Below are 21,423 nucleotides of genomic sequence, written 5' to 3' on the forward strand. Positions count from 1 at the left end.
AAGTGAGAAATTTTTGCTTCATATCAAGAATGTTTTGATATTAAATTTACCATTAAGGGGCCAAATGTGATCCAGAAATACAAATAAAAACAGAGCTCATTCAAGCACCTCCTGCATTTAACAGAATACTGGTAGTCTCTACTTTACATCTTGTATACTGCTATATATATATGGACTATCACTAGCAGCAAGTTGGACCTCCTGTATTGTAAACTGGTCCCATATGGGATGTATTCAAATTCTTGATGTATTGTTAAAAATGAGTGCGACTGGGGGGCTCCCGAGTGGCGCATCCAGTAAAGGCGCTCCGCGCGGAGTGCAGGATGTGCCCTATAGCCTGGAGATCGCAGGTTCGAATCCAGGCTATGTCACAGCCGAGGAGTTCCTAGGGGGCGGCGCACAATTGGCTGAGCGCTGCCCGGGTAGGGAGGGCTTAGGTCGGCAGGGGAATCCACGGCTCACCGTGCATCAGCGACCCCTGTGGCCGATAGGGCGCCTGTGGTTCTGCAGTGGAGCCGCCAGATCTGTGTTGTCCTCCGGCACTATAGGTCTGGTGGCACGTTTCGGAGGACGTGTGTTCCAGCCGCCGCTTCCCGAGTCGGCGGAGGGGTTGTGAGCGGTGAGCCGAGGATACAGATAATAATTGGGCATACTAAATTGGGGAGAAAACCGGGGTAAAAAATTGGTGACAACTAAATTTATAAAAAAAGAGTGCGACTGACCTCTGCTAGTGAAGAAAGGTACTCCAGCTGGCTCATAGTCTCTGATGTCTTTCTCTCTTGGTCAGTTTTGTCAATGGAGGCTTCTTCAAACCCCTTTTCCAGCTCATCCAGACGTCTCAGAAGTGTACTATTTTTTGCCTGTAGGGTGTTCATCTTCTGAACGGCTTGCTCTAAACCAGCTGTCATCTCTTCCACCTTACTGTGTAAAGGCCTGACCTTGAGAAGAGATCAAGAAGTGTCAGGTGCTTTTCGTTTTTGTAATGAAAGCAGCATAATGTGCGAAGAGCATGGAGTGGGAATGTATTTGTTACCACCTTCCAAACACCTGCCATCTTGGTTTGAAAAGGCATAACCACTGCTGTATGGAAAACACACACAAAGTAATAATACTTTTACTGTCAATAAAAGTAAAAATACCTAAAGCTGGCGTGGCAAATTTGACCCTTCCATTCCTGGCCTTTGTTCCAATCCTGTTCTAAATTGTTTAATTGAACCAATTAAACCTCCATAAGTGGTTAATTATATAATTGTATCTGTTAAACCTGGAGTCGCATGGCCCTCCAGGACTGTGATTGGACACACCTGACCTAAAGCCACCCAGTCCGCCAGTCATTCATGGGAGAGAGTAGATGTCAGGGCAACAGAACAATGGTACAGTACAACGGCTGTCATTTAATACTCCGACAGGAGGGTAGAAGTTTGCATTTGTTCTGATTATCCTAGGTGGTGAGAAGCTAAGAAAACATATTGGTCTTTGTCCACACAGACATTTTGAGATTTGAGGTTTAGAATAATGAAATTCAAAAATATGAATTGTGTGACATTACACGATCAATCAAATAGGTTGATTTCTGCACTAGACTCTGTCCACTGATACTGCCCTTACCAGTACATTTGATGTATTACTATCTCATATCAATTCTGAATACAACACACTATGTTTATAATTTTCACAACGACACCTAACAGATTGCAAAGGTAATACATAATAACTAATATATAGCTTCATTTAATTGTCAGGTCAGATTTAGACTAATTCTGTATCATTGTATTTGCTAGCATTCCATCTGTTAAAGATTTACATGACGAATGGTTTAAACTAATGTATTGTAGCTCTGCCAACCTGAAAGGGAAAATGGTCACCAATGCACATCGTGATGCTCAATTGGTTCTTTTTCAAAGTATTATCAAAGTTAGCGCGATCGAGAGAAAAAAAAACATTTATCGCCACATTAATATTGAATGGTATTCTTAATGATTCTGTGCATGCCTTTACTGTGAAAACAACATAACAGATCAATAATTAGTATTTTACATGTAAAGTCATGCATCATTAGTGCATTGCTTCATACTGCAATTATATAGCAAATCATCAAAGTCATAAACATTCAGCATGTATTTTGTCTCCTAAAATGGATAGAAGTAAGTGATGTGTTCATATGAAGCTTGGCTTTCTACCAAAGAACCTTTGAAGTGAAACCTTTTAAAATAATTAACATTTTATTTAGGTTACCAAAGGTGGTGATAAAGTAACATTTGCTGAAATTAGACAGAAGCTCTACAACTAAAGAGTATCTGTATCTCTGGCAGTATCTGGGGCATAAGACAAATAAAATGATGCAAGATCGCTTAAACATGCTCTTTATTTTCAAGTGATACTTGCTTGTCTGTTAACCGTCTAGGTCTTCCTGTCATTCAGCCATTCTGCATATCTGTCTTTTTTCAAACCCTACAAACCTTTTTTTTTTTTTTTTTGTAATACTCTTTTTGGGTTGAAAAATTGGATTGAATAATTTGGTGCTGGTCAATTATTCTGGTATTTGCTCCTAGAATGCAGATCCATGCAGTAGAGTCCTGCTCTGAGCTTTACTGAAGCTCTCTGGGCTTCACATAGATCCCATGGGGGCAATGGTTCAATTCCTGCCGCAAGACCATTTTTCAAGCATTCCCCCATGTGGTCTCATAAGCATCCAGGCTGCTATTGATTTCATGGGCTTGTCTTTCCAGGACTCCAGAGTCGACCACTAGAATCCCAAGCCACTCCTGGTAATGCAAGGGATGGGTATTTCTCTCGTGTCTGACAAACTCTCCGAGCAGTGATTATACCAGGCTGCTGATTTATAAAAAGAGACCGTTCCTTTCAGACCACTTTGATCTACAACAAAATTGCTGGACTGAATCCTATGCATTATTCATCATAAGAGAACTGTAAGTTGCCTTCATTCATGAGGAGGAGGAAGCTGTCCCACATGAGCCAGGCTGGCAGAATGTCCAACAGTTACTGGCATGTGGAACACAAAATGTGTGTTTAATTACTTTAAAAAAAGACTCTCCAGCATCAATCAAAGTTGTTGTAATTGTGTACAGACCAGCTATATTAGTGGTGAACTGTAAACTAATGGGGAATCTCTCACAAGCTAAAGTGCTACATTTGGTCCTGTGTGATAAATTACAATAATACAGGACATTTGGAGAAATTCCTTAGATTGGTATTGTTAAATTGAATAGGACTTACTCCAGTTTGAGATATCATTAGAGTAGCTGGAACCAGACTCATGTTATTATTAACTGGTGCACTGATGAACTGGTACCCAACCATTTTTTTTCTTATATACCAGTCAAGAGCTGGTTTAAATACATATTTTTAAGGAGGCACCCTTCGTTAAAAAGTATTAATATCTTCACCTTGTAATTTGAGGTTGATACTCCAGTTGAAAGCTTTGGGCATATCATGTATTTCACAACAAAAACGGTTCTACACCAGCAGCCTGCACACGAGATGCAAACATACAGCAGTTAATTATGACTTCACTACCCCCACCCTCCCCAATCGGAGGTCAAACATCATCAAGGCCTCTTGTGTGGTTTTCCTACAGCATGCAAAGCACTGGATTTGTTTAATTCCAAGCCAGTACATTTCCACTCGTTCAATCTCAATTAGCTAGTGGGGAATTGAATTGGAAGAATGACGGGAAATTATGTGGGGGATTAATGATCACTGATTTATGAGTACTGAGTAGCGTATCAATAAACCCGCAGAGATTAATCACTTGTAGATGAAGCGCACGCTCTTAGCCATTACATTTCAAAGTAATCACTCAAAAGGTTGTTAAATGATTCTGATTGATGACCTTAACCTGCAGGACTCAATACATTTGCAGAGGCAAGGCCAAGTGTACATTTTTGCAATGTGCTTCCCCAGTCCCTCAATAGGGCAGATTTAAATGATCATTCTGTATGAAAAAAGCACCACAGAATTCTCATACATCATATTTATCTCAATAGCTTTTCACCAAACAACTTCCAATTAAAATGTTTTTTTTTATTTTTTATTGACATGTAGCATAGCGAGGTTTCTCTAAAGATGCAGAACATGTCTTTTGAGATAAGTATTAAGAGTTCTTATGCTTTGAGAAACTGCTTTTTTAACATAGAACAAAATTCAATCAGGCAATACATTTATATTTATTTTCCCCCCCACATCATATTATTTGTTTCTTTATTAATATGTATTGATACTTTTAGGAGGCTGTGTGGTCCAATGGTTAAAGAAAAGGGCTTGTAACCAGAAGGTCCCCGGTTCAAATCCCACCTCAACCACTGACTCATTGTGTGACCCTGAGCAAGTCACTTAACCTCCTTATGCTCCGTCTTTCGGTTGAGACGTAATTGTAAGTGACTCTGTAGCTGATGCATAGTTCACACACCCTAGTCTCTGTAAGTCGCCTTGGATAAAGGCGTCTGCTAAATAAACAAATAATAATAACAATACTTGTAATATACTGGACAGTCCATCAAGATAACTAAAAAAATAAACATCAACGATTTAGTAGGTCATTTTGGTTTCATATCATGCAACAATCGCATTATATTCTGTAAATCTAATTGCATTTTCTGGTTAAGAATTCAGTATACCAGAGCACGTGTTTGAAATAGCTTGGTGAAGTATTATTATGAATACTAATTCAGCAGTATTCCAACAAGTATGTTCAGGCAAATGTACAGTTTCATAAATGAAATGTGTATCATTTGATTATTCCACAAATATATGAATAAACATAAATATGAAGAGAGTAAAAAGATCACTCTTTAAATACAAACACTTCCAGAATGAATAGATCTGCGCATTGCATCGCCACCATAAATCTCATTAAGGTTATTATTCATCTGTATTATTATTCCCATCTGTACTTGCCAATTAATTAGCACTATCATGTCCGGTTTGGCATGTGTACCCTCTCTGCTTCACTTGACTTGCACAATCAAATCTGTTTAGTCTTCGGACTTCAAAGCTTTCTCCAGGACTTCAACTATTATGCTGATCTCATTAATTATTAGCATGCCGATAAATCAACAGCACATGCAAGCAGCACATCTCTCTCTCCTACCCAGAACATCAAAGGAGACTTGTGCATGTCATTTGAACGCGTTTGTATATTCTTAATACAGAAAAGATAAAACAGCAATTATACATGAAGTGGAAGGTCTTCATATATTTATCCTTTTTTATATAGATAGAAAGAGATAGAAATATAGATATAGATAGATAGATAGATAGATAGATAGATAGATAGATAGATAGATTGATTGATTTAATAAAAACTATGCCAATGACATCTGTATATCAAATGTATTCTATTTACAGTTGTGTAAACATTTTTGAACGTCATTTTTAGATTGCTTTCTTTTTGACACAGTAATTTATAGATTGTGTTATATGGACAAATACTAAAATGGTACTTTTTCTAATGCATTTCAAGCAGTGGTCTTCAAATACTTGAATATTCATCCAAGCACTACCAATACAGTGTACTAATACTGTACATTGCAGAGGGTTTTATAGATTTTACACGTTACATTTTTTTGTTGTTGCTTAGCTTACATATACATGTGCACTGCTTTTCTAAAATGAAATATATTGTTTTTAGCAATCGATAGCATTGTACCACAATAATGATCCTTCAGTTAATACTGTATGATTGCAGACATTAGACTGACTTAACAGTCAACATCAACCAAGTTTCCAGAGCTCTGTTGCATTAGTCCCTTTAATGGGTTCATATCTATCAAATTACTACTTGAGCTAATAGTCTTTGTTCTCAGCTCCACCTAGAAGCATGCAAACAGGGTATATCAGCTGAAAACATTCACAAAACAGATAGTTTATAAGAATGACAGTATCAAATTAAGATTTTATAGTAATGGGCAAAGAGTCTATTTCAGATGTCTGGTTTAACAAGTAGCTTAGCTAGGCCTTCCAAACAGATTTTAATCATGAAAATGAACATTGATGTCAGTTTTATTAGCACATGTCCTTTAGGGAATGCACAGGTGGCTGATAAAGTACTTGGCAGCCTCACCCTGTCTTTCAATCCATCTGGCCATCTCTCTATTCCCCTGTTCTCAGCAGTGTTTTCAGCAGTTAGTATAACATAAACTACAATAAAAGTGAGATTATACACTTGGCGCTGTGATCTAAACATTGCAAACACTAATTTGTAACTATGTACATACAGTAATAACTCTTAATTAGGGTATTATGCGAGCTATAGTCAGCTTTGTGTTACACATTATGATAAATTTAAAAAAATGGTTCTGATAAATGTTTTGCATCACCCTATAGAATTAAATAATTTTGCTTCATAAAGTCGAATGAAACCTGCTGAATAGTGTTAAGTTAATTTATTGAATTACCTACCACTTTGTAGTTTTCCATATACATAACGAAAAACTGACAAATTGAAAAATGTGACATTTCGAAATCTAACATAAAATACTGTACTGCCATTAAGGCTTCTGGTAGACTTTTGCGATATCATTTTGTAATTTCTTTGATTACAGATGTTAAATAAAATATCTGAATTATGTTCATATCATTGCTTTTTTTTCATTTCATTTTGCCATAGCTGTAGTTATGGATGATATTTTTTTGCTAAGCAGTACTGAGAGACCTGAAAGGAAATAGATCCTGGATCCTTAGTCTGGACCTAATTATTATTATTTTTTAAATTAGGTATTAAACCTAAAATTCTGGGTAATGCAAAACTTTTGGCCATAGCTGTAGCCTATTAACTGGGACATCTGAATAAAGAGGAGGCAAAAGACAAGGTTCACTATTATTTGCAGTGTTGCCCATTACTGTGAACTAGACATTTTCTAGAGCTTTTGTGATGTTTGTGTCATGTTATAACAGGATCACAAGATCTGAAATTCCAATGAAAGTAAATTCAGAGAAATTCCACTTGACAAAGTGGTATAAATCAATTCCCTGTTAAGTAGTTTAAAAAAGTGCAAAGTTGAACTTCTGCCAAACCATAATTGAGCTGAGTAAAACTGGACCCCGGCCTTCTCTCCTTTTTTTTTGGGAGAAGTTGGTAGTTACGCAGTCGGCATGTTATTACACAGTTATGCACGTTCCATAAGATAAAGCGCTATCCAATATGATATATTTGTAATACTCTTTGAATTTATTGTTCCACAATGCACATCAGACAAGAGTTCTTTAAAAAATAAACTGAATCCCAGGAATGTTTTTGCACTGCCGTTTTAAATGTATGTGTGCGCCTAATGAAGTGTCCCTAGACACACATGGTTAATGGAATTTCTGCTGGCCTGAATTGCCAGCCAACACAAACACAAAAATAGCCAAGAAAATCAACCAAACCGGCCTGCTTAATATGACTGAAGTCAGTCTTCTGTTTCTAAAATTTGGCACATTTCGTACAGTCCTTGAAGTAACAGCCGCTAAACGAAACACATTCTTCTGTATACACAGTGTCCCCTTGCGGTAATAAAACATGATATATTCTTAAAATGATACATAAAGAATGTAGCCACAGATTGTATAACACGTACTTGTATTTCATTAAAAGTACTGAGCTCTTCCAGGAATCTTTCCAGGTTTGCCAGCTGTCTCTTAGCTCCCTTTGACCAGGTCAAGTCAGCAGAGGGGGATTTCAGGACTGTGATTATTGAGGCCATCAGGACTTCTGTATCAACATCTGGCTTCTGCATGGCACGCAGCTCTCCTGCAGTCATTGAGAAGTACAAGAAACTGTGTGCTGTTGACGAATTTACTATTGGTCACTGCTACAGGTGTAGTGGAAATTAAAACATCATTAATCCATCTATAATCTAAACGCTTATTCATATGATCTAGTCAAGTAGATACAGAAGAAGGTGCTAGACAAAATGTTTGTGAATTTGAATTTGGTTTCTCTAGCCTGGTGGAAGATTGTTGTTTAGCTCCACTGTTCTAATGAATTTTAACATTTAAACAGCTCTGAACACTAGGAGCAGTCCTTTACTCTGTGCTGGTTCCCAAATGCATGTAAGTCAATTCAACGGAATCCACCTGCCCAGCAGTTTCAGTAAAGCAGGATGGCACAACAAGAAAGGTATATGGATGTATCTAAACGGTGTGTACCAACATGGTGGAAAGGACCAGATACAACAAAACCTTGATTATCTAATTATTTATCAACCACTTGATTTACCAACATTTCCATCCTCTCGAATTGAGAGAAATGCAAATGGGAGGTTCTGTACCATAATAACACACAGCATGCAAATTACCTGTACCGAAATTATTGAAAGACAGAGAGAGAGGTCTACAAGTATGAATGCATGCTTGTGTTGTTATTTAAAGAGCTTCCAGCTGGGCTCTTATTGAAGTGTTCTGACGGATTGTTTTGCTAAACTGGAATTCAATAAGAGACTATAACTCACCCAAGGCGTCAGTATCAATCTCTCCTACAAGCTTCTTAATGTTCAAGACAATGGCCGAACACTTGTACACCGCTCTATCATGAGCCAGCTGATACTCTGGCAGAAGCTTCTGAAGTTTCCTGATCTTCTTCATCTGCTGATGGAGCGCATGAACCTGTTGCTCGGCCACCGCCTTGTCTTGTCCGATCTGAATGAGGATCTGCATCGCCCCTTGTTTACGCTCTTCAAGAACCACCGTTTCATGTTGAAAGTCTTTCTTCAGCTTGGCAGAGGCCACCAAGATGTCCTCGATGTGCCCGAGTGTCTTTTCTATTTCCTTGTGCTCTGCCATTAACTCAGCATGCTTCTTCTTAAGCTGGGTTACAAAGTTCCGCACAAACGTCTCATAGGTGCCGTTGGTCAAGTGGCCAAACCGGCCAGTTCCTTTGCGGTTGCCGTCATGTTTGCAAACAACAAGGTGCATGGAAGCCAAAAGGTGAGACACATTCTCTCTCTTTTCCACTTAACTCAAGATCTCTTATATGGTAGGAGGCCTGGGCAACCAAATTGGATCTAGGTTGAAGAAAACAGGAGGGTTTTTTTTAATAACAACAATCAATGCTGTGACACTGCATAAAGACACTCCATTAAGCTTTCTTTTGCAAAATGAATGACTCTGTTTATCATATGTCTGTGTTCTCAGTAATGTGTGGCTAGTGAATCCTACCTGAACCAGTGAGGAACAAAATAGATATTGATGGTATTAGTAAATGCTGGAAATTCTTGACAGCACTGAAGGAAATTGCTCCCAGTAGACAGACAGATGAAAATACGGCGAAGGTTCTGAGTCACTCTTCTTAAGAAATAATCCCAAGCAGCCTCTTTAGTGAAGGTTATGCCTTCATTAGTTATCTTACAAGGGAAAAAAAAGGTGTGGTTACACTACTGCTTAAATATCTTATACATGGATGTACAAAACTGATACAAAACTATAATTCCATAACAGGACATTTTAAACAGAGAATCTCATTGAAATGTTCTGATTCGTATTTCAAGAAATATATGGTGGATAGATTGTTTACTGGTTTATGCAGACCCTGTTTAATCAATGCAGTCTAACACTGCTGAACTGCAAAGCAGTATGTAATTTGTCAGTTTTTGGAAGTATATGGAAAACTACAAAGCGTTATGTAATTCAATATGTTAATGTAAGATTATTCAGCAGGTTTCATTTGACTTTATGAAGCAAAATTTGTTAATTCAATAGGGTGATGCAAAACTTTTGGGTTCAGCTGTACAACATTTAAGACATCTATTTAATTCATTTCTGGTTAGGTTATGAAACAGTGAGGTAAATAAAATAACGAAGATAGCATTCTGTAAAGAAAAGATGAAGATTGGTCTGTGATAGCCTACCTCACTGCGAAGTTCATTAACAATGCTGGTCTGCTGCTCTGAACAGCGGAGTTATTGATCGCGAAACAACTAGGCCTGAGATGTAAAGCAGAGAGAACATCTCCATGTGCTCCTCGCTCAGCACCAACACCACCCTTTGCCCCTGCAGGGATGACAATAAACCAGTGTGCCAACCAATACCGTAGATCTATTTTCTAACCCCTTTATTAACACCATTACTGGTACCTCTATTGGTCTGAGACTTGTTTGCATATAAGCATTTTCTTCAGGTGTATTCAGGATATGTAAATATGTGATTAGGTACCAGGGAGAAGAAACAGCTTTGCATCTATAACACTGTATTTAAAATATCTGCATACACCAAATGCAAGTATGAAATACAAACATTGAACCAAAACACAATCTTCAACACAAGATAAGGGGGACCAAAGATAATATTGCTAATTCTAATCAATTTTAAAACCCTTCTCGGGGTTCCTTTAATTTAAAAAGCTGATGCAGTTCTGATAAACTATACACCATTTATTTGGATTATGGTTTGGTGGTACATAATGTTCAAAAAGAAGAATATATTTGTTTCATTTTTGTCTTTTCCTTCAGTTCAATGTGGAATACTGTAACAGAGCATTTACTGACAAGCACTGCCACCTGCTGGCTAAAAGCACCTTTCGAAAGTTTTAATTATCAGAAGTACTTCACCATATCTGGAGGTATAAATCATAAACACATTCAATCTGTGTCTTAAACCTTGCAGCTAATTTTTTTCGTTTAACCTACCAGATATTTGTTTTACTTTACACTCTGATTTTGATATATTTGACAAATCTGCTCTGTATAATATAGGTGCAAAAGTTTTTAAAATAATGCAGACAACAATAGGTTCCCTTCAGAAAGGTTGGGAAATAACAATGACTGACAGTTATCAGGTTTTGATAAAATCTTGACAGTCTTTATAGATATGCCACTGCATTAGGTGATTAACTATCTCATTAAAATTAAGGACCTTGGTGTGCAATTAGTTGTAACATTGACCTTCACAACTGAAATCCATCCTTACACTTTTACATTAAATTTCACTAATGACAGAAATATCTTCCTAAGTCAAATGGTCTTGTACAACTGTGATTATCGAATACTGGAATATGTGTCGAGTGATTGGACATTTTTTGCCTAGTAACTAAAGACAGTAGCTACATCATACCACAGCAAAAAAGCTACACTCTCACACAAAAGTACACCCATGGGTTTGGAGGAATTTCCTATTCAATTATTCAGTATTATACTTTACTTTAAATGCTTCTATCAACAAGAAAATACCTTTGGCAATATTCAGTAACAATATTCAGCGTGGGCTGTGATCATTTAGCCATGGATGTTTTTTTGAGATACATTAACTCGTTTCAATGACTGCAAAACTCTTACAAAACAGTCGGGAAAAGTACAATTAATAACATTCCTTAATGAAGCATGTACTGCAGTTATTACCAAACTCATTTTAGAAACAAGACCTCATGCTGTCATCCCTTTCTCTGGTGAACGTAGACGAGAAGAACGTGCGTTCTTGATTTGACATGTGAAAATCCAAGCAGCCATGTCATATTTAATGGGTATTTAATGAATATCTCAGGCACAGTAATAAGAGTGAATTACTGTGTTTGGCTTGCACATATTATTATTATTATGTGGTTCAGCATTTCCCACTGCATCAGAAACCTGTGTAGTTTACCTGGACACCAGCCTGAACATAGCTGTCAACCAGCTGGGACTTCAATGACTTGGTCATCTGAGGGCTATCCTTGTCAGCTTTGGCAGCAGAGCTGACATGGACCACAGTGAAGCTGCACAGATGGGCAGCCAGCCTTGCCAGTGGAACACACATTCCAGCACAACCTTCTCCACACAGCATGGTATGGGCAACTTCATGTGGGCTCAACAGGTTACGAGTCAACCGGCACACTAACTCAATTGTGCTCTGATGAGAGAATAACACACACGATTATTGACAGTAGCTAACCCTGACGAGCACAGGCTGCGATTTCATTTAGAGGTAGGCACAGGTAGCTGACAGCCTAGTATTAACACAATCGACCCTTGAGATTTTTTATACGCTGTACTGCTTTTGCAGCCCCCTTAGTGTTAGAAACTATGCCAGGGAAGAGAATTCCACAACTACACTAGGGATATTTAATTCCACGTAATTTCTTAAATGTTAAAACTTCAAGATTAAACATATGTAATTTTTCTTTTTTGGCAATACCATACCATGCTAATTACATTCATATAGACATCCACACCAAGATGTTATAAACTACAGTTTTGTTACAGGGATGGATATAAGACTCCTATTGCATAGCAGTTTCACCCATTCCAGGTTTTAATATGTGCTTGATTAGGCTCCAGTGTAGTGGTAACAAGCTAACGTGTGTCTTATTAAACTCATAGTAAAGGCAGGCATGGATCAAACTGCTATGTAACAGGAGTTTTATTTCTATCCCTATGTTAATACAAAAGCATGATTGAAAAGATACTAGGAATAGAATTCCACAGATGTGATGCAAAACAGCTAAATGTCTTGACGCAGCAATTCCTTAACTGGAATCCTGGGAGTAAGAAATGAGGAAAAGGTATGGACCATGTTCCAAATAAAATCAGACAAGCATCTGTGTCAATTAACCCCACTTTGCACCACGTTCAGCATACCAGCGTTTATCACAAGATGTGCTCGAATTGTTTTCAACATCATATTGTAGGTCAGTTTCTATACATTATTAATTCATGCTTTTACCTCCCAGTACAATTGATACATACAAATGATTTGCAAATGATCTAGTTGGGGGATTTGTCTAATTGCAGTTATAAAATAATAATGCATGAAATGGATACAGCACTTTGTTTTAAAAACCTATAATCACATCTCTGAAATGGCTGAGATAAAAGCTTGTAATAAAGCAAGGTAAATGGTCCTCAACAACTCATGCCTATTAAGAACCGAGCAATGTTTGCCATTTCTTGCTTGAGAGGGCTCTATAATGTGCCTGATTAAAAAACGTATGATTAAAAAAAATGCTAATTAACAACGCTTGAGATATTTCTGTCAGTATTATTCTTTTGATGTGCAATATTTACAAGCAAAGCCTTGCACTTAATTAAAGGAATTAAACACATCAGGTGCTTAATTCGGGGGATTTTAAGTACAGTTAGGATGTTTGTTTTTATTTTACAACATTTTTTGCAGTTTACACTTTGGTGTAAATAGCTTTGTAAATGTCTTACCAATTGCATTCAAAGAAAATACTCACCTTATAAAAGGAGATGGCCATCCTTGGATTCGCCTTGTTGTGTTCTCTCACATTCCTCAAGCAACTCCCGAACAAGGTCTTCATCAAAGGTGTGCTGGTACCCATCATAAAGCCTCTCCTGGTTTGATAGCTGGTTTAGAGATCTCACTTGCCATTGTTTTGGGGCAGCGCTGATCAGCCCCCCTTCCAGCTCAATGACATTACTCAGCAGTGGCTGCTGAGGGTTAATGATTAATCTGACCTGTCATGAACAGAGACACAAACACAGCGGTGGATGTACCAGTGGGTGAGAGACATGGACTTCCCATTGGGATACCTGTGAGTGATCGGGGCAATCATACCAGGTGCCAATTTCAGCAAGTGGCAGAATCTGGTAAATAACTGAAAATTGGTGTCATTAAACAAATATACTGACGATCATTACTGAGAGCAGTAACTAAGCAACTAACATTGATGAAATCTATAGGTTAACCAGAGACCTTGACTGAAATGGCAACCGCCATTTTGACACTTCTATTGTGCAGACCCAGTTCTTACCTGCTCCTCATCAGTGAATGCTTTCTTCACCGCTGCAACGTACTCTTGTGTGTATCTTTCGTAGTCCACGTAGCTGACCATTCTGTGTCCACAGACCCAGTCACACTCGTGTCTCCATAAATACAGGAGGGCTTCAGGGGATGTTTCAGGGCTCAGGGACAGACAGAGGTTTCTGAATAACATGGAAACACCACCGACAAGAGGAATTTGTGTTTACTTATCTTTAGTTTCACCAATAGATCACTAGTGATGAATACATGGGACTGGTTTTCATTTTAAAGAATCCCAAATAATATTTTTTTTTTTCATAAAAGCAAAAAACAGAGCTTAAAATAAAATACAATAAAATAATTTTCACATGTTTTGATATGTACATGCTCCATATTAAATAATCTTCAAATGGCAAAACAGTGACCCTACAATGATAAGGCAATGATTCTGTACTAAGAGTTAGTACAGTGGTATGAATCGTTTGTTGAATGGTGCTGTACCAATGGAATCACATTAGTGGTACCCTGGTGCAAACCATTGTGTTGTCATTGCTGGTAATGCTGGGATTTGCTAATGGATCTGATTATGTGTTTATATAGTAAATGTACTCACTCCCAAGGTCAGAGAATTGAGAAAGTTGTCGCTTTTAAAAACTCTACTATTATTAGGTCATCTAATACATCAAGTTTATTTAGAACTGTATACTACGTCAACTCAAACAAGGTAAAGCCATTTTCACAAGCTGAGCATTTCATAGCACTTTATTACAACATGCTGATATTGTTAAGATTAATAGGCAATTTTCTGAATATATTTCCTTGAACCGTACTCTCAGATGGTGAACCGATCTTGAAAATTTATGGATCACATAAAATAAACTGTAAAACGTTTTGGCAGAGCAATCTATAAATCCCTGTTTGAAAATGAATGCTTCTCGTCTGCAGCTTTCAGTATTTATGGTATATAAAAAATGATTGTTAATGGAACACCAAGTCCTTCTTGCATGTACTCTCACAATTAGACCACAGTTATATAAACATTATTTTCTTCTGTAGAGCCTGTTCCAGTACAGGCTATGAAAGCGCACCATTTCATTGATTCGTTTACCTGAATGTCTTAGCCAGGTCCCTGAGTGTGAATATGTAGTGACACCTCTGGGAGGTTCTGAGGAACATGGTTCTGAGACGTTCCTGAGTTTCTATGGTAACCGTGGTGACAGCTGAAAGCAGGTCTCTGTGGTTATAACTACTTGTGGAGCGCAAACTACCAGTCTAAAAAAAAAAATACAAATAATACAAATAAAATATCTTGGCACAATCCTTTCATTACATGCAAGTACCTAAAAGACTAATACAATGATGATTACCAAGCTGATTTACACAGAGGGTCCACCTATACATATATAATGTATAATGTAAAATTTACAACAACTCCCTATATTGTCATTGTCTAAATAAGACAGGATATACAATACAGCAGGTGGAGAGAATTTACTAAAAGCCCATCGGATTACAATGTACACCTCTGCTTTGACTTAGGAGGTACTGCCATATTGCCAGTATCATATTTGCGTAAATACAAAAGAATGAAAAATACTGTTCAACGTGTGCAGTAGCTCAAAGTTGCCATTTCAAATGCATAAGTGTAGTCAGTTTTTTTCCCCAATCACAGTGTTTCACCCATTGACGTCTTTCAGTGTTTGGGATTATTAAAATCGGCAGCATGACCTTGCCAAGTCCTTGTCTGCTGTCACTCTCAGGGATTCATGGGATAGCTCCTTCATGCGTATGGGGGCTCAGTGGAGTATTCTGCACTTTTAATTAGTTGAAATGACAGAAGAGGGCTGTCGGGAGGGTTTTCTCCAAGCCAAGATCTTCAGTCCCCTGACAGTCAGTAACAGGCCTCAGTCATCACCGGGTGTAGCCATTTTAAACCCCTGCATTTTCGGACAGTCCCTTAATTAAAAAATAAAGAGCCCTCAAGGGTAAAAAAAAAAAAAAAAAAAAAAAAGGGGGGGGATGCGATCAGAGTAAAACACGTTGAAGCCTCAGATGTTTCTAAGATTCAGTGAAATGTCATAATCCCCATATCGAGAAGTGTAGAAGACTGTGATGCGTCTGCCTGTGATAACAGAGTTATACAAGCAGTCAGATAGTGAAGCACTAAGAATTCTAGAAGTCAGCATTGTTTCACAAGATGCCTGTGTTCCATTACCTGGTGTGCTGGAGGAGACTGCAGGAAGTGGGCATTCAGCAAAGCACTAAAGATTCCATATTGGTTGACAGAACTGCAAGGGAAAAAGCTCAATTAGAAGCAAATTATAAAAATAATTCTGACTAGAAACACGGCTTATTGAAGTTGGAGGAACGTGCTGGCTGTAAGGGGAGAGCTAATAATTCTGAGCTACTGTGAAGCTTCAGAAAACTGAACAGAACAATTTCTGGAGTTAAAGTGCCATTATAAATCCACCCATCAAATCACAAGATATATACGGTAATACTAAAAAGAAATGTAGACAAACTTTTTTTTTTTTTTTTAATCAATGTACTTTAAAAGTTAAAATGTTAAAGACTTCATTTGTCTGAACATGTTAAGAAATATATTTTTAGTTCCGCCATTATAAATCACCTCACAAATGATTAGCTGAACACTCCAGATCTCATTTAGAACACAGTGTCCTGGGAGCACACAGATGGTGGGGAGATGGGGCTACCTGGGGTAAGGACAGTGAAAGATGCTGTAGTGTCTCAGTAGACGTTGGCTTGGCTTCGAGACTCTGGCAGAGGAGTTCACATTGGCAGTGGCCAGGAAGGTAATGTTATTTATTTTCTTCCACTCAAAGGAAAGTGGGTCAAAACCACCCCCACAGTCAAGCAGCTGCCTCATCAACTCACATGCTGGCTGGCTGCCATGATGATCAACCTGCCAAGGAGAAAGCAATCCTGAAAATAGAACTTCATTGAGACCGTCTACTTCATCAACCAGAATCATAGCAGCTCTGTGTCCCACACTCAATACAATAGAATTCCTTGGTGTCTGTTTACTACATTGTTCATGCCACTCAGCCTGAAAACAGACCTTGATGAAAGACCAGTTTGTTTTTCTTATCCAACGGTGGTTTCAACCTGTTTGCCACTATGTTGTTCTTTGAGCCAAATAAGAATGCTCCCACTACCGCTTGCAGCACTTGGAGGTTATCAATAACATCAATTGAAAGAATAACCCTAAATATATTTTTAATGAGATAAACTACATTCTGTAATATTTAAAAAATATTTTGAAAACCATATGGGGTTGGCTGTTTTGAAACCTGGTTGAAATCCCACCCACAGAGCAATGTAATTTAAATCCAAGACTGCTTGGGAACCTTAGTACAGGACTAATGTGGCAAAATCATTTCTCAGGGAATAGCAGTCCAAATTAGAAAATTGCTGATACACAAGAATTCCAGTCACTTAAACAGGGCAATGACAATGCTGCTTTAGTAATCAATGTCAAAACTGTAACTCTAATCAAAACCATTCTCAGAATGTTAATCAGACTATTTTCTTGCAGATCTCTACAGTATCTCAAGATTTGAATATAAATTGTTTTCTGACCAGCCTGAGTCAAGAAATTAATGATGTGAACATGAGCATTTAAAAAGACAGGACTAGGCTAATCTGTAGACAATAATTTGCAAAAGGTAATATTTTCAAATTATGCTTACCCAGATGTATTAATGTGTAGGTGAAATACAAGACTAGTCAATGGGCTGTATTTGTAAAGCACTTGTAAAAGCATTAGAATGCATCTCCATGACTTTTTTTATTCTAAATCTAATCTTTGTCAAAACATATAAATATAATACCAACTATTTTTCACAGTATACATTTTCACAAAATTATGATATGTTCTCTCCTACATAATTAACATTGATACTACATTCTTTACTGGGCCAGGAATTGAAACTTCTCCCTGTATTAAAAGTTTTTTTCATTTTTTTTTCATAATCTATGTCTAGACTGCCTGACAACAAAAACACTTACTGTAGTTCAAACTCAGATGACCTGTATATTTTTATACTATAAAATAACATATGATGGACCATGGTTAACAACATAATTCTATCTAAAGAAATAAAAATGAAAAAAAAAAAAAAAAGGTGCTTCACTTTGATTCTGTTTCTCCACCAGAGATGCCCCCTGAATTGACAGTGGTATAATTCCTGACCTGTCGTCTTGTATTCTCCCTATATAGGGCACTACATGCTGTGGGGGTTCAAACCCATTATACAAGTCAATTTTATTACATTCTCCTGTCGTACATGCACAAGCCTCTGCTCTCTAGTTTATGAGCTCTCTCTGACCCTTTACATTAATTCCAGATTTCTTACATTTCTAATTAGCATACCCCAGTGGACATGGCATATTACAATCCCATACTAATAAAGGACAGCCTCTGTGTGATATTTCTGTTGATATTAAAGCAATAAAAAAAGAAACATTTACTGCTGTTGGATCTGCCAGCTTACGTTTAAATGATGTACCGATTCAAGTAATACAGACCTAATTAAAATAACCAGAGGAATGTATTTAACCTTTATCATTATTAAATGGAAATGTTGACTTTTTATACTGCCGTTATGTTAGAACACAAAAAGAAACATTCCAATAAAACTGATTCAAAGTCATAACCTTCGCATCATTTCTCCTGTTACCCTTTCTAGTTCTGTTTTAAGCATTTATGGAATGGCTTCATATTAATAAGGTTTTGCATAACTTAAGACCGACCTTTGGTTCATGCTGAACACCAGTGTAGCAGCACTGGGAAATCTCAGTCTTATAATATGCCTCTTTAGCTATAGTATTACACTACCTAATGTAAAATACAGCATTGTATTAGAGCAGTCATTTTTCCTATACAATAGTACAAACAAAAGGGGATCAATATAGTACAAAACAGATTGATTTGTTGTTTTACTGCATACAATATTTGGATCATTTCAATTGACCACATGTATTTTTTTTATATATAAAACTGCATAAATATATGATTTATTATATAACATTGATCTTTAAACAGTGGTGGTGCTAACGTCTATTATTTAAAGCAACAACCTCTCTTTGACATTGTTACAAACCTTAAAAATGAAGAATGCATTTTGTGCAAGCCTGCAGTATATTTAACCACACTTTATATTAATCCTGCTTCACCACTAAAATACTCGGTATGTAATCAAATGACTGAAGCCAGTTTACCTGAGCTAAATGCAGGTCATCAACCAGGCACAGCAGCTTCCTATTCTTCAGTGGGGCATACACAGCCCCATGGTGCCATTCCACTTTATTCAGTAGGCTCTGCCACAGCTTCTGAGGAGTAGTGGACCTGCAGAATATGTGTATATAAAGGAACAGTGTTGAAAATAAAGTGGTAATCCTAATTGTTAAGGGAATTTAGATCACATTTTTACTCAACATTAGCTTTTCCGAGTCCAATGGCCAAACATATCACATATCAGGTAACCCCCCCCCAAACAAGGCTGAAAGTATTTTGAATTGAGCTTCTTTCCAAGGTAAAGCATTATGACATGCCGCAGATTATATAGGCCAAAATTGCTGTTTATATTTCCATTGCAAAAATCATATTTAATGCATACACGTCGGTTTTTCATCAAAAATTCAACAGAAGACACATTTAATATTCAGGTTTCTTTAACACATCGCAATGAACAGCTCCAGAGATTCCAGCACGAGTGTGAGTGTTTGATGGGGTTTTAATAGACAATATTCTAAAATAAACACACTGCTTGCTGGCATCCTTTGCTGTGCTACAGGCACAAGGTGCTGTGCTGGTAGCACTTAGTAAGGGGAGGAGGGTTGTGTTCTGTTATCTCAAGTTGGTTTGCAATGGCAACTCTTCCATGGAATCATTAAAGGTTACTTCTGTAAATTAGCTCAGCAATTGCTGTAGCTCACCATGTCTTTACCATGCATTGAGCTTCTATGATGACCAACCATGGGTTCTACTATGCTTTTGGACGCACAGCTTTGTGTGGTGCCCTGCCGTTACGGATTCGGATCCCTATCGGCGAGATGATGTAAAAAGCTCTATAAGCACACTTGCAGATTTCAATGAAGGCCTGTCACTTTATACAGCACGACACAGTTCAACGTGCATAGTCATAGTGCTGTACCTGTTCATTGCAACCCTGAGCTGCAGCACCTCCACCTCATCCCCCGAGTACAGGGCCTGGATGTGCTGATTCAGAACCATACTTTTACCACAACCTGCTTCACCCAGGAGCAGGACAGGGTGGCCCGCAGCAGACAGCAGGCTTGTCAAATACACCAGTTGCTGCAAGAATAAGAAAAGTGTTGAAAATGTTGAAAGGCAGGTGGCTGTCTACATAAAATGTGTTTTTGGCATTTCAGAAATTATATTCAGGTACTTGTGAAGGCGGATCAAACCCAACTGAGGTTAGACAATGTCAACTTTCCTTTTAGTTTCAGCATAGAGGCAAGGGAGAGAATTTACAAAAGGTTTGAACTGCTGTTGGGATGCCATTACAATACCTATGGACTGTCCCAGCAGAAGCAAGCCACAGTATTACAGCAACGGTAACACAATAGACTTGGGAGACATATTGCACAGTGGTTTCAACGGATTACCAGTGTACATACTGTATATTGGCGCTACAGTAAAGTTTACATCTGAAAATGTGAACCTTAATAAAAAAGCGCTGTATTGTCATTCTGTTCACAGATTCATAGAAAAAAATAACACAGTGGCGCATTTACTTCACTTTCGACGGTGTGGACAAACGCTTGAGATGGAATTCCCTGTCCACATGGAACAGAGTACAGCGGGACACTGTCACTCCACCTGACAAACTGCCACGTCTCCTTGTCAATGTAATAGTCCCAGATCTGCATGAGAAAAGAGAGTCAGCCTCTGAAGGGCACTTTCTATTAAATATGCTTTTCTGTTTACACGGTTGACGAGTCATAAGGGATTGACGTGTGTGAGTGCATGCCTCATCCTTTTTCTTGAAAACCTTACCACTGACAGCAAAGCATTTTTTGCATTTTACTAAGGAGCGAGCCATAATGGAAATGATTTATTACTCGGGTTCAACAGAACTGGCTGACAAGGTTTACTACTGTTATTGCACGTACACGGTTTCAAATAAACACTGACCGCAAAAGATGTTAAAACACCAGCATGTTCGCTAGTGAAAACACACAGAAACGCAACAGGAAAACCTGAGCGTAAACATTTTACAGCAGGCTCCCAGCATGCAGCACAGTAAAATGTTTTTTAAATGTATATTATGCTTGTTGACATGTATAGCATGTTTCTGTAAACCTAAAGAAATATTTCATAATTCATTAAAAGCAAAACATTGCAGTGTTCAGAACAAACTCGTCGTTCGAATATATGTAACGGAAGACTGACTGTGCTATTTGTGTGCAGCGCTTGCGAAAAGGCATTATGGGGCAAATGGGAGCCATGACCATTTTATCTTATGATTCCACGGCATAAAGGGCTGCTTTAAACCAAGGGTGTACTATACAGAGCCTGGATTGTAAGCAAATAAACAGTAGTGGCATGGCTGGAAACAGAGGTTTAGTTTGAATACCAGGAGTAAGATGTTTAGCAGAAAGACCCTCCCAGGCTGCAGCAAACAGTATGTATACAATGCGTTTGGGAACAGGTAGTTACAGTTGTTGTGTAAAAGGTACAAAGGAAGATGAATGAGTTTGTTCTAA

The 21,423-nt window shown here is 37.9% G+C and overlaps 2 protein-coding genes across 2 annotated transcripts in view; both read right to left on the reverse strand.

Moving 5' to 3' along the window:
* The window catches only part of LOC117429784 (uncharacterized), a 57,922-nt gene extending 49,009 nt beyond the window's left edge, over positions 1-8,913 (reverse strand). The window contains exons 1-3 of the mRNA XM_058999144.1: positions 8,451-8,913; positions 7,578-7,750; positions 723-938 (exon numbers count right to left, since the gene is read on the reverse strand). Of these exons, the coding sequence (XP_058855127.1) occupies positions 723-938; positions 7,578-7,750; positions 8,451-8,913 (852 nt within the window). The remainder of the gene's footprint in view (positions 1-722; positions 939-7,577; positions 7,751-8,450) is intronic.
* A 7-nt stretch (positions 8,914-8,920) lies between these two features.
* Positions 8,921-20,759, reverse strand: LOC117429782 (dynein axonemal heavy chain 17-like). The gene is made up of 13 exons (XM_058999146.1): positions 20,745-20,759; positions 20,452-20,580; positions 19,848-20,008; positions 18,913-19,039; positions 16,386-16,594; positions 15,887-15,959; positions 14,780-14,943; positions 13,682-13,853; positions 13,145-13,385; positions 11,572-11,817; positions 9,846-9,987; positions 9,157-9,341; positions 8,921-9,002 (listed from the first exon to the last, which is right to left on the reverse strand). The coding sequence occupies exons 1-9, from the start codon at positions 20,757-20,759 to the stop codon at positions 13,146-13,148; spliced, it is 1,290 nt and encodes a 429-aa protein (XP_058855129.1). The 3' UTR covers positions 8,921-9,002; positions 9,157-9,341; positions 9,846-9,987; positions 11,572-11,817; position 13,145.
* Between the last annotated feature and the right edge of the window lie 664 nt (positions 20,760-21,423).

This window comes from Acipenser ruthenus, chromosome 24 (assembly GCF_902713425.1).
Source record: "Acipenser ruthenus chromosome 24, fAciRut3.2 maternal haplotype, whole genome shotgun sequence".
Classification (NCBI taxonomy): Eukaryota; Metazoa; Chordata; class Actinopteri; order Acipenseriformes; family Acipenseridae; genus Acipenser; species Acipenser ruthenus.